The sequence below is a fragment of the Mycosarcoma maydis genome, chromosome 1 (genome assembly GCF_000328475.2).
Source record: "Mycosarcoma maydis chromosome 1, whole genome shotgun sequence".
NCBI lineage: Eukaryota > Fungi > Basidiomycota > Ustilaginomycetes > Ustilaginales > Mycosarcoma > Mycosarcoma maydis.
In genome coordinates, this window is record NC_026478.1 from 1,893,268 (window position 1) to 1,907,152 (window position 13,885).

Genomic DNA, 13,885 nt, shown 5'->3' on the forward strand with positions numbered 1-13,885 from the left:
GAGCGAGCAGGCTTGGGCTGCGTTGGAAAGCGGAAACACGATGGCGGACAAACAGCTGGGAATGTTTCCCAACGAGTGGAAGCTGCGTGGAAGTTGGATCGTTGGTCGTAAGCGGTCAGATGAAGATCGAACAAACGAAGCGGAGATGGATCGTCTAGGCGGATGCGGTAGGCTGGTGGGCGCTTCGGTGTTGAGATGCCACACGCCGAAGGGATGAGGCTGTAAGATCTTGGGTGATGAACTGGGAGGGATGTGCTTTGTGAAAGGGTGGTGGATGGATGCAACCGTAGCTGAGGTACTCAAAGCAGAATTATGCGGATAGAAGCCGGCCGAGGCTGGGCGGTCAGCTAGAGTAAAGGAAGCATGGATGGTTTCTGTTTCAGAAGGTCAAAAAGTCGAGACGCGAGACGGTGAGACAAGGAAGCGTCGACGAGAGGCGATAAGGGACAAGAAGAGGCACAAGGAGAAGAAAGAGAAGGACAAGAAGCGGAGAAAGATGAAGATGAAAAGCCAGCCAAATTACTTACCTTGCTTGGCAGTGTTTGAGATGCAACTGCATCCAGGTGCCTCTGAGGCTATCGTCGTCAGCTGCTGCTCTTGCTGATGCTCGTTTGGATGCAGGAATAAGGACGGAATTTTGTTCGAAAAATCCAAATTGGAAATGGAAATGGAAATTCTGCCATACAGTGGCCTGTGCCTACTTTTATCCGATCTTGGAAACGTAAGCCATGGCCGAGGCGAAAGAGGAGCAAGATGCTGTGCGTCGTTGTCGTTGTCGTTGTCGTTGTCGCTGTTGCTGTCGCTGTTGCTGTTGCTGTTGCTGTTGCTGTTGCTGTTGCTGTTGCTGTTGCTGTTGCTGTTGCTGTTGAACCGATCAGCTTGAATATGACTGGATGACAGTCGCCTCTCGCGTCCCGTAAAGTGTTGTTCGCATGTCCTTTCGTCCACCGGCAGACAGGCGGGACGTGAACGCAGAGGAAACGTATGGCTCCTTGCCCTCCACGACTCTTTGCTGTCCTTACGTTGCTCGAGACCATGACATTCGCTTCTGCTGACCGAGTTGCTTTCCAAGATGTTGTTGCTGCTAGCTGCCATACACCGCGTATGCGATCGAAAGCGCACTGCAAACACGTTCCGCGCCTTGCGTCTGATCAAGCACGTCTTTGGTGTCGATCCATCCGTAATCGGCGAGACGCTGACGTTGGTGTCTGAAATTGGTTGAATGCACTCGACTGGCTGCTGTACTGTGCTGTACTGTACCTGCACCGCTGCATCACCTTCCCGCCTGCTTTTTCCCAATGCGTCATTTTCAGCATCCGCAGCTCGCCTCGCCGAGCTGGACCCTGAGCGACGTGGCCATTTCGACACTCTATCCAGTTTCTTGGATCGTGATTGACGGCATGCTTTATATCTGCATCGCACATCTTCCGCCGCAGCTCGCTGACCACGTCCTTCTGCTTGCGACTCTATGCGTGATTCTTTGAGCCACGCGCTGTGGCTCGCCGAGTCTGAGTCCATCACTTGCTTGTCTTTGCGTTCCCCCGTGGACCGCCAGCTGCGCTGCCACCAACTTGCCATTGAGACTTGATGTGGATCCCTAGACGATTCCAACTTGGTGGCCTTGCTGTCCTGTCCTAACAATGAGTCGTGTTTGACATTCAACGCGCCAGAATGGCACTCTGAATCTAGATCTCTCCAGTCAGAGGAAAAGCCGAACTCTACGCTGCTGTGGTCGTGACCAGCTGTCTCTTCTTGTTAATTCGTTGAGCCGCCTTGCAACGCTCCTCGCCACGTCGAAACCATTCCTTTTAGCCAACGTAGCCAGCTGCTCAGAATTGCCCCCTTGTATCAGGTCGCAATCTGCTGCTCATCAGGGTGTTGATGGTAGAGCCGAATCGCATGTCGCTTTGAATCCAGTCCATGTCATGATGATAAGTGTAGGCGTCGTCCGGTGCAAGTGCTTGTCGTTCGGTTGCGTTCAAGCTTGTGGCAGTATGATAGGAGATGGTCAACAGGAAGAGAAAGGGATGCTTTTACCGATTCATGGACAGTCCTAATGATGTGCTTATGAGGTTTTCGACTGCAAGCAGTGCATAGTAGGGCGGGTCGAGGGCCGTGATACTCCTGGCAGCTGCCACAGTGGCAGCTGATAGAAGCAATCTAAACTTTTGTTGTCACAATCACATGCACCGCTCTCCATCTCGTCTATTAGAGGCCTTTCCCAAATGCATAATAGGTACATCCTCCCCACCTTGACATTGAGCACTTTATTTTCACGTCGGCGTACTAAAAGTACCCTCTCTGTCATTCGCAATCGCGACGACGCTGACCGAATTTGCCGCTTGGTACATTCACGATTGATTTAATTAAGTTAGCTGCAAGCATAGTCGGAGCCTGAGCGTCCCGCTCATTCGGAACCTTCGCGTTTCGAGACATGTCACGATTCACCTTGACAAAGTCACATGCATGCGCACTCGCGCACTCTAGGATCCGATGGATGCATGCAACCGAAATAGGCTATTACTGTGCTAGTGTTGATTTGCCATGCGATCATGCCATTCGATCATGCAGAGTCTTTTCCGGCTGGTATATTCGAACTTCAGTTCTCGCCGATGGAATTCGTGACTGCTGCTCGTGCAGCTAGCAGCTAGCTCTCAGACTTGAGAGGTAAAGTCGTCGTCATGCAAAGATCATGGTCGGCATCGGTCAGCTCTGTCGTGGGTGTTGGATGGCCTTGCGAAGCTTGCGCAGAATCGATCACATTCTCAAGCGGTGATCGCAGCGAGGCAGGACTGAGCAGACCGGGCGTGAGCGGTCCATTGCAATTCGCTGTGAGTGGTGGCCGCACGCCAGCTGAGGTAGCAGCAAGATAAATCTGTCCTTCTTCCCCAGACAATCCTGTGCTCGAGCGCGGTGCAGGCTGCAAGCTCTCGCTAACATCTATCGCGCACGCCATGTTGTCACTGGGGCTCGGGTCTGTTCCAGCACGCTGAGCTGCTCGAGCAACCTGCATCCGTTCTGAGCCAGCAACAATATCGCTGTTGGATCCCCGACCCACGTTCACGCTCAGATCTGCAGTCTGAAGCCGAGGCAGCGCTTGAGCATGCGTCAGATCCGTACCGAATGTTTGAGCTTGCAGTTCATCCGCAGCAAGATCAACGGTACCGCTGTTGGCCAAACCTCCGCTGGCATGTCTCGAGTGATTGGCTACAGCATCCGCGCCGCCATCACTACCTACAGCTGTCGCAGGCGTGATTGCGTTGCTTCTCTTCAGATTGGCGCCAGTGACAATCGGCATATCCGAGGGCGAAGGCATGCCAATGGAACTGTCGGGGATGGATGATGAGGCTGCAAACGCTGCATCTGCGGCACTCTGACCAACTCTGGAAAGCTCGCCAGCGCGCGTCGAAGAGATCGGCGGCAGCAACGGTGCGCCTGCCGTCTTGAGATCAAATATGTCGTTGCAGTACAGGATCAGATCCTCCATGGTCTTGTCCTCCTCCATTGCAGCGGCTACGCTCGTCGTCTCGTGGTCGGCTTCGGACAGCAGACACGGCGAAAACACGACGCTCAAGTTGGCGGCAGTCATCTTGTTTTGGTCTGCGTGATGAGCCACTCTGCTAAGATGCTGAACGATGACTTTGAGCGTGATCTGGTGAATTGGCGGCAGTCGACGAATCTTTCCTTTCAGAGTGGCGAATCCGGTGCGGATGTGCTCTTCCCTCTCGTGGGTGTACTTGATTCTCTCTGCCCATGGTATAGCAAGCACTGGCTCGGGCAACTGACGCAGATAGTCTTTGAAGACGCCAGCAACGGCAGCTGGCTCGTCCTTGGCTGGGTCAAACTGAAAGCCCAGCTCGTCCTTTTCGATAGCCAGAGCCAGCTGCTTGACGCTCGACTGTTTGGCCGAGATGCGGTAGATGCCAGGCAGATTGATCGCATGCATTTCGATAAAGTCGATGCACTTGGTGACGATAAGAGGCGGTGCAACTGTGTCCCGAAGGCGATACGGTACAGTGAGCGGATAGTCGGTCAGAGGCGTTCCGAAGATCAGGTTCTTGAGCTCGCCGTGCCAGTAATTGACGTACGACACTCTCTTGTCCTCCAGAGTTCTGGCACCGGGCAAATTCTCTTCCATCGATCTGAGCTCGTCATCTAAATCATCCAGTGCTGTCTTGACCAAGTCTTCACTGTGCTGATGCAGACCACTGCTCTTGTTGTGCAGCACGATCTGAGAGCGTTCGGATTGCAGCCACACTGCTTGAGCCGTGTGCGCGAGTTCGGTGCGGCATTCTATCACGGATGCAGCGGCGGCCTTAAGCGTTCTGAGCCTGCGCAGACGCAATGTTTCCAAGTCAAAAATGGCCTTGCGATACGCCTTGTCGGCTTCCTCCACCTCGCGCTTGGCGCGTGCCTGCTTGGCTGCGATGGTTTGCGTAGCCTTGTAGGGATTATTGTTACTACCACCGCCAAACGTGCCAAGAAGCGTCTCACTCATCGAAGGAGTAGGGGGCACACCGTCACCAATGCCAGCCCCAGTTTGGCCGCTGTCGCGCATTCTGTTGATAAGCGCACCGATCTTCTTCGGCGCTTCCTTTCGGGCGGCATCCCAGCCCTCTCGCGATTTGAATACATCGAAAAAGTTGGGCTTTGCCTTTTCGGTGTTCGGACTCGGCGGTGAAGTCGAGAGGGAAGAGGTGGTAGCTGGAAGATTCGTCTCGGTAGTGGGAGGCGATCCAATCGTGAATCTTTCGTCAGAGCTCTCGTTAGCCCTGGCTGAAGTACCGAGCGACCTGGTCGATGCATTGGAGCGACGTCGCGAGTGACGACGAGTGTGGCTGCTCTTGTGACGTATGAGGCTGGAGTATGTACCGCCATCACCAGAGATAGAGTAGGTCGAGGTAGGCGATGCAGTTGCGGGGTTAAAGTCTGGTTGAGACGCTTGACGGCTGTGACCGGTGGCAGTTGGCTCGCGGTCGGCGATTCGTGTGCTTAGCAACGTGCGCTGGTCTTCGACGGCTTGAGCTTGAAGCTGGAGTTGCTCCACCTCCTCGGCCCTCTTTTCGTACGTGCGTCGAATCTTGGGTAGACTGACGTTGCGCATCTCGTCGTATTGCGCCAGGCTATTGCGCACGTCCTCCTTGACGCGTTTACGGATCCGTTCTTGAGCGTCGCGAAAGGCCAAGAGCGGCGCCAGGACACCCTGTCGACATGTTTCGACCATGTAGGACCTTGCTTCGAGTTCTCGCTGATCGTTCTGGCGCATCTCAAGCCAGACACGCCTCAGTCCAGGATATCGCTGTGCGTCGGCCATAAGGCCCACATCGCCGACAATCTTGGAGTTAACTTTGGTATCGAGCTCCTTCTGCCGTTCAAGCGAGATTTTCAGACTTCGAATGTAGTCTTCTTCGAGTTTGATGCGTCCTTCGAAAAGTGTAATGTAGCCATCCGCCTCCGAGAGTATGGTGCTAAAGGTATCGAGCAGGGAGGAGCAGATGTCGGCGGCTGAAGAAGCCGTGCCGTCAGAGTAATAGCCGTTGCTTGAGGCAGCGCGCGAGAGCTGATCTGTCGACTTCCTGACATTGGAAGCCCCAGCGGAGAGCGTGTCCATGTTGCTCTCGCCGTGATGTGGGGGACTGAAAATAATGACTATCGTTGATCGTGATGAGTAGCAGAGATGAGTGGACCATGCAATCTGAGCTGTGTGGTTTGGAGTCGAGCTGTCGAACCTGGCAGGCTGAGCGCTGGCAATGTTGCAGCCAGCTCAAGAGGAGCGACACGCGAGTTGACGTGTAGAGGGCTGTGTGGTTCCTCTGTAACGAACATGGCTGCGTGACATACATCTGCCTTGTTCCGCTTAATTAGATCCTTGATTAGGCTGTGTCTCATTGAGATATCAAGCCACGAAGCAACCAACTCCGATTTCCGGTCTTGACTCAAGACTGTCTGGTCTGTGCTCTGTGGAGAGCGAGAACACGAATCGCCAGTCAACTCGTGTGCTATCTCAAACTTGGCGTTTGCGTTGAGATACGAGGAAAACGCAATTTTCAACTAACTACCACTCACGACTAACACTCGGTGCTCCGATCACCGATCTAAACCCTTTTTGCCTTAGCACTCACGACTCTGCTTAATTCACGATTCGTGAGTCTTAGAGAGCCAATGGTCAGTATTTGTTGGTCAGAATAGGTTGGGTTGGGTCAAAAGTAAGAGCGGAGAGGAGGGGCACCAGCAAGCAGACTTAGGGGGTCGTTCGCCTAAGGAGATGATGGTGGATTCGTGAGTCGTGATTCGTGATTGTTCACGCGTGACGGTTTGTGGTTCGTGGTTTCACTTCGAGATTGTTAGGTCTTGGAAACGGATTGATATCTTGGCTAAAAATCGCGAATCGTGAATCGTGAATGTGGCTGAAGAAGCTACACGGATCGGCTCGCCATTTTCACGGGAGAAAGTCCTCGCAGCGGGTCAACATGAGATCTCTTAACTTAGCCAATCCCAAATACTCGTGACTAGCATGCGTGGTTCACGATTGGCCACGCAGACGGCTGAGCAAGCGTGAGTAGCACACGCGAATCAAGAAACTCTGTTTAGACGTGAGAGAGATTCACGATTCCACGCTTGTCCGTGATTTATGATTCACGAGTGGATGGGATGATGCCTGGCTTTTTCGATGGATCTTCCAGCTTGAGTCTTCGCACAGACGATTTGTGCTGCGTTCGGCGTGATTGAGACTAAGTAAGAACTCTGATATTTTCGCCGAGTTTCCACCTTTGGATCCGACTATTATCTTCATTACCATCACTACCTCGAGGTCTTCTTCGTGTTTGCTCGTCGGCTCCCTCGCATAGACATATATTTGAGATCAGCGGCCGCCTGCTCATCTCTCTTGCATGGTCCTGATCGAGCAAGTCGTTCTGGTTGCTTCCATCTTGATCACTTTCGGTACTTGTCTTGCCGCAACCAAGTACGCCGCTAGGCTTTTCCCCCACTTCGAACCGCTTCAATTCTACGACGAGGCAACCAACCCAATGGAGCTCAACATTGTTCTCGCTTTTGTGGTGGGCCTGATCGGCTCAGTGGTAGTTTTGCTCTACTTTGACTCGCAGAAGATCAAGCCCGTGCTCAACCCCACCCAATGGCAGCAGTATCGTCTCATGGAGAAGCAGAAGCTCTCCGACAACACTGCCCTCTACCGCTTCAAGCTTCCCCGTTCGAACAACATCCTCGGCCTGCCCATCGGACAGCACATTTCCGTACAGGCGAACATGGGCGGCAAGACCGTTGTTCGTTCGTACACGCCCACTTCCTCGGACGATGACCATGGATTCTTTGATCTCGTTGTCAAGTCGTACGAGCAGGGCAATGTGTCCAAGTACATTGGCTCCATGAAGATCGGCGATCTCCTCTCGGTCAAGGGCCCCAAAGGTCAGATGCGTTACGCTCCCGGTCTCTCGCGCCACATTGGCATGATCGCCGGTGGTACCGGTCTCACCCCTTGCTTGCAGATCATCCGTGCCGCCCTCAAGAACCCCGCCGACAAGACTCAGATTGACTTTATCTACGCTAACGTCAAGGAGACTGACATCTTGCTCAAGGACGAACTCGATGAGCTGGCCCTTAAGCACAAGGACCAGTTCCGCATCTCCTACTTCCTCAATGAGGCCCCTGAAGGCTGGAAGGGCGGCGTTGGCTTCGTCACCAAGGAGGCTTTGGAGAAAAACCTGCCTAAACCCGCAAATGACATCAAGGTCCTCATGTGTGGTCCGCCGCCCATGATCAAGGCCATGACCGGACACCTCGAGGCTCTTGGATACGAAAAGCCTCGCACCGTCAGCAAGCTCGAGGATCAGGTCTTCTGCTTCTAATCTGATTGTTGCATCCTAATCGTGAATAGAATTCGTTTTTTGGCGTTTTCGGGTGAACGGTTCGCGCTGCCATAGTGCATCCGAGGCCAACGCTCGTCAGCTGAATTTCGGATTCGTACGATATCGAGATGCTCGTCTTTTCCGTACTTGCCGTTCTAGCCCTGAATATCTCAGCGCAGGTCAGCACCCTTTCCCTCCCTTTTTCCATGCTGTTCTTCGCAGCAGCACACATCTGTATACAGCGAACAACACACACACATACCAAGAGCAATACAACTTGACAAACTAATTAAAAGATGGGATCACGGTGAATCTATTCCGAGAGCAGAAAGAATAGTAAAGAGGTCGTCTGCGGGCGTGGATGAGCTATGAGAAGCTCTGGTAGGGGCGTAGACATCGAAAGGGGGACCATCCAACAGGCAAGGTTCTGTGCTCAGTGGACAGGTGAGACGAAAGGCGAGAGGTGAGCGGCGGTAGTGTCGCGAGCAGACATGCAGAGTCACAGCAATGAGGACCGAATCTGACGCAGTAGAAGCGATGGAGGATTTCTAGGTCGCTGGATGGCTGCTATGTTGGAGTAGATGGGAGAGAGTCGAGACGTATTTTGGATCGTCTGTGTTGGCAAAGGCTGAAGGAAGACTTCTGGGGATCTGAGGGCCGAGATTGCTAGACTGGTTGCGAGAACCAGAGCGAAGAGCAACGCTTTCTGCTTCGTGCTTTGGATTTCTTGGTGTTGACTCACAGCTTACTCCGTACACAGTCACGCAAGTGCTGCCAGTTAGTCCTGGTCTCAGCAAGCACTGAAATGGTCCACCCATATCTAATAGCCCCCGAGCTTTGGAGATTCAAACTATGGCCACTCAGTCACGGCCAAGCATAAGGATAGCGACATGTTCGCGATTCGCGATGGACGTGTAACGTGTGAATTTCGATCGACTGTGAGGAGACCGATCCTGTGTTTTGCTCTTTCTCTCTTCTGACCACCATCATCGCAAAGCTGGCGCAGAAAATCCTGTTCTTTTACAACCATACATAGCCTTGTCCACATACCAAGCGAAATCTGCTTTTATCTCACCACTTGATGATTCCTGGACAAAGCAGTTCGCGACTTTCTTCAAACTCAGTAAGGAGGGGGTCTCGGAGACTTTTCCCTAGTCGCAGAAGCTTGCGTAGATGCGCTAGTTGAAGCTCTGATGGGGTTGGAGATATCGGAAGCGACAGCCTCACCTTTCTCGTTGACCTTGATGGTCACCTCTCGGCCATCATCCAGTTTGGCCTTCATAACACGAGTACGTGCAGCCTTGAGGAGTGCACTTCGTCGGATGCCACGAACATCTTTGTAGATGATAAAGACGTTCTTACCTGCACCGCCGACACCTTCTGCTACCTGGCGTGCGTCGGGACCATACTTGTGGCCCACAACGTCAGATGCGGCTTGACCGCCGGTGTAGAGTAGCGTTTGAGCACCAGTGTCAATACCGTCGAGAACGGTGTTGGCGGCGATGAGGCTGCGGTTGATGAAGCCACGGATACCAGTGGGTGCGGGACCGGCGGTGCCATCGGGGTTAACTTTGCGCTGGATGCCTGTCTTTTTGCCGATCTTGTCACCGACGTTGCCTGCTACACGGAGGATAGCACCAGTGGTTTTGGAGGACACCTGGACGGCAGAACCAGACCAATCGTGAAGCGTTCGTACTCCCGCATGCGTCTTAGGCCCGAACTTGACCGGGTCACGGCCAACCCCGGCCCTTTCATTGTTGGGGGTCGACGTTCCGGACGAGCCGGCAGCAGGAGACTTGGCGATGTAGGAATCAGCAGCATCTTGAATTTTGCCTCCGACGAACTCGGACGCTTTGATGATGGTACGCGAGATGGTGTCGGCACCACGAATCATCCAATCGCGCCTCTCTTCAGCAGAGAGGACGTCAGCTTCGGCATTTTGCTTTACACTATCGTTGGTGGGCTCGGGAGGAAGCTCAATCAGCACAGGAGCCTTTTCATTGCCGGAGTCAGACATGGCATCCGACTCGTGTACCGTGAAGTCCTGGATTACGCCAATTACTCTGCCGTCTTCGTCCATAAGCTCCATGGCGCCTGCATCCGAACGGTCCTCGTCGTGATATGCAGCGTATTGCGACAGAATCTGCTGGAAGCGAGACACATGTGCCATACTGGTAGTTGGCGGAAGAGCTATTTTGATGGAAGCGCCTTCGAGTTCGAGCGAGGGGAAGACGTAAGAGCGCTTGGATAGGTCGCCCTGGGGAATGATGGTTTGGGTGGCTGCTACTGGAAGAGAAAAGTCGTCGCCGATGGAGAGGACCAACCAGAGATCGGTGGCGTAATTGGGTTCCTTCTCACGCGAAGAGAAGGTGGTGCTTGGTCTGGTAGCATCTTGCAGCTCAATACTGACGAGCAGAGATTGGAGTGTGCCAGAGGCCAGGACGACTGTATCGCCCTCGTACTCTTGGGTGGCGATGGCTCCAGGGATGGCGAGGAGCTCTACGCCTTTTGAAGATTGGTTTGCGCTGGTGGACGTCATTTTGGCAAGAAGATATGGACGGCAATGGTAGGGAAGCAAGTGACGCTCGTGTTGACTAGTTTAGCTTGATAGAGGACTGACATGGCCAGACACCAAACAATTCCGTGATGCTGTACGTACTGCACAGTACAGCATATTTGGGTCGAAAGAAGAACAAATTGACACTTTTGTCCGAGACTGATTCAATAAAGCTGTGTAGTGCTCCTATAATACATTTGTTGTATGGCACCGCCGCGCTAGCCGTTGGCTTCACCCGTCGTGGGATGGCCTTTCGTGTGTTGTGTGTTGGCATCTTTGCCCTGTCCAGCATCTTCGAGGCTACATTCGTGATTAACGCCGAAAAGCAGGACGTTTCATCTGCCTGCAGGATTCACCGAGTCACAAGTGTGGAGGAGCGCAATCATGAACCACGAACCACGAATGGGCATTCACAATTGTTTTTCTCGCGTGCATCTGTCCCCCCGCGTGCATGAACATGGGCGGTGTTGATTTTCTTGGCGCATCAGCTGGACGCGGTGATATCATAGGAACAGTCGTCAGTGGCCAAACCGAATTGTGAATCGTGAATCACGAATCAGACCGAGGTTGCATTCACGAGTTGAACGTTTTAAATACAATCCTGAATTCTTGTTTGCTGGCCGACAACACTCGTGACTCGCGACTTGTGCATTGCTATCGTGTATCACGTACTAACAGAAAAAGCTGACAGGGGAGAAAGCTGAATCGTGCATAAACAGCAGCATGAGTTCCTGAACAGCATACAAACAAGTCAGTAATGGCCACAACACTATCATAGTCGAGTGCAAGTCGTGAGTGGGGTATCAGTTTCGCAATCTCAAGCAACCAGCCAACGAGATACGGAACGTGGAACATGGAAAACTCTTCAGGATGTTAGATCTCGATTTTGCCCTCCACACAGCGAGTGTGAAACCCACTCGTGACTGTAAGCACAAATTCATGAATCGTGAATCTGGAATCGTGAATCGTGCAGGTCGCGCTACTCACGACTTGTGACTGACTCGAAAAACCACACACGCGAGCCGATTCAGCAGGTGGGCGTTGCCTAATGCTAACGTTTCAACCAATCGTGTCACTTTACTATTGTGCTTGTTCCTCTAAGATCACTCCCTCAGCTCCACGACGATTTGCATTGCTTCATTCCCCACCAAATCTACCATTGGCAGCAACGGCCAAAGCTCTGCAGAACCATACGCGCATACCTCCCGCTTCCGCCTACCCTTTAAGATTGCGCCCGTCCAGCAAAGACGCACTTGCATCTGCCGGCGATGGCCTCATCAAAACGAATTGGCAAAGAACTCGCCGACCTCACCAAGGAACCCGTCGATGGTATCAGTGTCGAGCCCAAGGAGGACAACATTTACAAATGGGTCGCTAGGCTCAAGGGACCCGCAAAGAGCCCTTATGCAGGAGGCACTTTCTTGGTCGACATGGACTTCCCCATAGAGTATCCATTCAAGTCGCCCAAAGTGAAATTCAACACCCGCATCTATCATCCTAACATTGATGAGAGTGGAAGTGAGCATCACGGTCTGCGATGCCCTAGCCAAGCTGCCAAGCTGCCAAGCTCGTTACTGACATTTGGACATTCATCTTTGGTCCCATCCAGATCTCTGTGTTGGTATCCTCAAGAGCGAGGCTTGGAAACCTAGCACCAAGGCGGTGACCAGTAAGTGGCAAGAACATGTTCTATACGCCGTCGCAAGCACTTCTGACCTGATTGAGGCTTCTGTTTTGCATCACTGCCGATTGAAACCGGGCGCTCAGTCTTACTGTCCATACTCCAGCTCCTCGACGAGCCAAACGCTGACGATGCGTTGGTCGCTTCTATCGGTATGCTCTCACCCTCTCCATTGCAGCATTGTCTCCATAAGAGTTAAATTGACCGTCTCTTACCTGCTCGCAATGCTTCTTGTTTCTGCAGCTGAGCTCTACAACAAAGACCGAGCCAAGTTCGACAAGACGGCGCAGGAGTACACCAAAAAGGTAAGCTCCCGCACTCGACTATACACAGCTTTAGAGACACTGACCTCGCTTAATTGCATCTTCTTTCGACCACACAGTACGCTTCAGCATAGAGACTGCTGCGACGCACACTCTGTCTAGAGCGACTCGTGCACTTTAGTCTCAACCAAATTCCACCTCCATCATCAAACAATTTGTCTTTCACTATCATGAACGACGTGTACCAACAGCTGAATACTTGTAATGCATCGTTCTCGTTATATGCTATCACATTCTTGGGTGCTGTTTTCAACGCGAAGAATCGCAGACCAGAGCTAAGGATGACCTGCTTGAAATAATGCCCAAGTAATGATTGGCTGATTAGCAACACAACGAACGGCGATACGCGACTTTTTGTGCCACTATTTTGAGACATTTTGTTGTTGCTGGAAGAGCTTTGACCACTTTTATACACTTTGCTGACCTTGCGATTTGCTGCCAACTTTCTCCTCAACAAGCGGTATTTCGAAGTTCGCCGTAGCTGGACGTCCTCTGATTGTTCCGGTCAAGATGGTCATGCACAGACTCGGACTGCGGCTGAGCGGATCGATACTCTGTATTCCGGCCTCCTACCGTCGACGAACGCTTCAGCTCTTGACACGGCTGCAAACAGCTTCCGCCGCGGCATTGTCAGCGTTCGCAGTAGTACATCTGTCCGCACCGCTGGTTGGGCTGCTGAATATCAATGTAGACGTGATTGACAGAGTTGATGCGGTGTCAAGGTGGATGCTACTCGGTCGTGTGGCGTATCAGAGCGGTGCGGGCGAGATTGTGTTAAGGACCTCGATCGCGACACATCTAGCTTCAGGGTTGGTCAAAAGGCTCATCACGCGCTTCACCACCTCGTGCTCCACTTCAAACACCAAGAATCAAAGAGGCCAGGAGAAGATCGAAGCGTTACCACCGGTGACACCTGTGAAGGCAAGGATGACGCTGGCTCAACTGTCAGGTTGGTTGCTGGCGCCGGTTGCATTGCACCACGCTTTCGTCAATCGGATCATCCCATCCTCTGAGCGAGCACCCATCTTGGCTCTCTCTCCGAGCGAATTGGACTACTCGTTCGTATCACACACCCTGTCGCATCCAAGTATGCAGGTGAGAACGTTCATGGGGACAGCGTACATCGTGCTCATCGGGGCATTTGCCGTTCACGCCGTGTTTGCTCTTCCTGCACTGCTTCGATCATTGCCCTGGAACGGTTCGTCAGGTACACGCAACACATCGGTGACGCATAGAGCGAGCAAGCGCTATTCGAAAGCTACGGCGTCTTGGTCGTTAGCCACTGTTTTACTCGCCAGCTTGATCTCCATCATTCCATTAGGTCAAACGGACAAGATCCCGATTTCGAGCTCACTCAAGAATCGATACGACGCCGTGCTCGCTTTTGCTTGGCCCACCCATCTCTTCATCTCAGCACGGTGAAACACATCTTGTCACACACAAGCATACTTTGCGGCGC

At 52.7% G+C, this 13,885-nt stretch overlaps 5 protein-coding genes across 5 annotated transcripts; 3 read left to right on the top strand and 2 right to left on the bottom strand.

Moving 5' to 3' along the window:
* Nucleotides 1–2,647: 2,647 nt before the first annotated feature.
* Nucleotides 2,648–5,611, bottom strand: UMAG_00645 (uncharacterized protein; the record flags this gene model as incomplete). The annotated part of the gene is made up of 1 exon (XM_011388153.1): nucleotides 2,648–5,611. The coding sequence occupies one exon, from the start codon at nucleotides 5,609–5,611 to the stop codon at nucleotides 2,648–2,650; it is 2,964 nt and encodes a 987-aa protein (XP_011386455.1).
* Nucleotides 5,612–6,890: 1,279 nt separating this feature from the next.
* On the top strand, nucleotides 6,891–7,865 carry UMAG_00646 (uncharacterized protein; the record flags this gene model as incomplete). The annotated part of the gene is made up of 1 exon (XM_011388154.1): nucleotides 6,891–7,865. One exon carries the CDS (start codon nucleotides 6,891–6,893, stop codon nucleotides 7,863–7,865), a length of 975 nt encoding a protein of 324 aa, XP_011386456.1.
* A 1,120-nt stretch (nucleotides 7,866–8,985) lies between these two features.
* On the bottom strand, nucleotides 8,986–10,404 carry UMAG_00647 (uncharacterized protein; the record flags this gene model as incomplete). The annotated part of the gene is made up of 1 exon (XM_011388155.1): nucleotides 8,986–10,404. The coding sequence occupies one exon, from the start codon at nucleotides 10,402–10,404 to the stop codon at nucleotides 8,986–8,988; it is 1,419 nt and encodes a 472-aa protein (XP_011386457.1).
* A 1,286-nt stretch (nucleotides 10,405–11,690) lies between these two features.
* On the top strand, nucleotides 11,691–12,500 carry UMAG_11453 (putative E2 ubiquitin-conjugating enzyme; the record flags this gene model as incomplete). Its single annotated transcript, XM_011388477.1, has 5 exons — nucleotides 11,691–11,940; nucleotides 12,032–12,091; nucleotides 12,190–12,255; nucleotides 12,347–12,408; nucleotides 12,486–12,500. 5 exons carry the CDS (start codon nucleotides 11,691–11,693, stop codon nucleotides 12,498–12,500), a joined length of 453 nt encoding a protein of 150 aa, XP_011386779.1.
* A 436-nt stretch (nucleotides 12,501–12,936) lies between these two features.
* UMAG_11454 (uncharacterized protein) lies at nucleotides 12,937–13,848 on the top strand (the record flags this gene model as incomplete). Its single annotated transcript, XM_011388478.1, has 1 exon — nucleotides 12,937–13,848. The coding sequence occupies one exon, from the start codon at nucleotides 12,937–12,939 to the stop codon at nucleotides 13,846–13,848; it is 912 nt and encodes a 303-aa protein (XP_011386780.1).
* Between the last annotated feature and the right edge of the window lie 37 nt (nucleotides 13,849–13,885).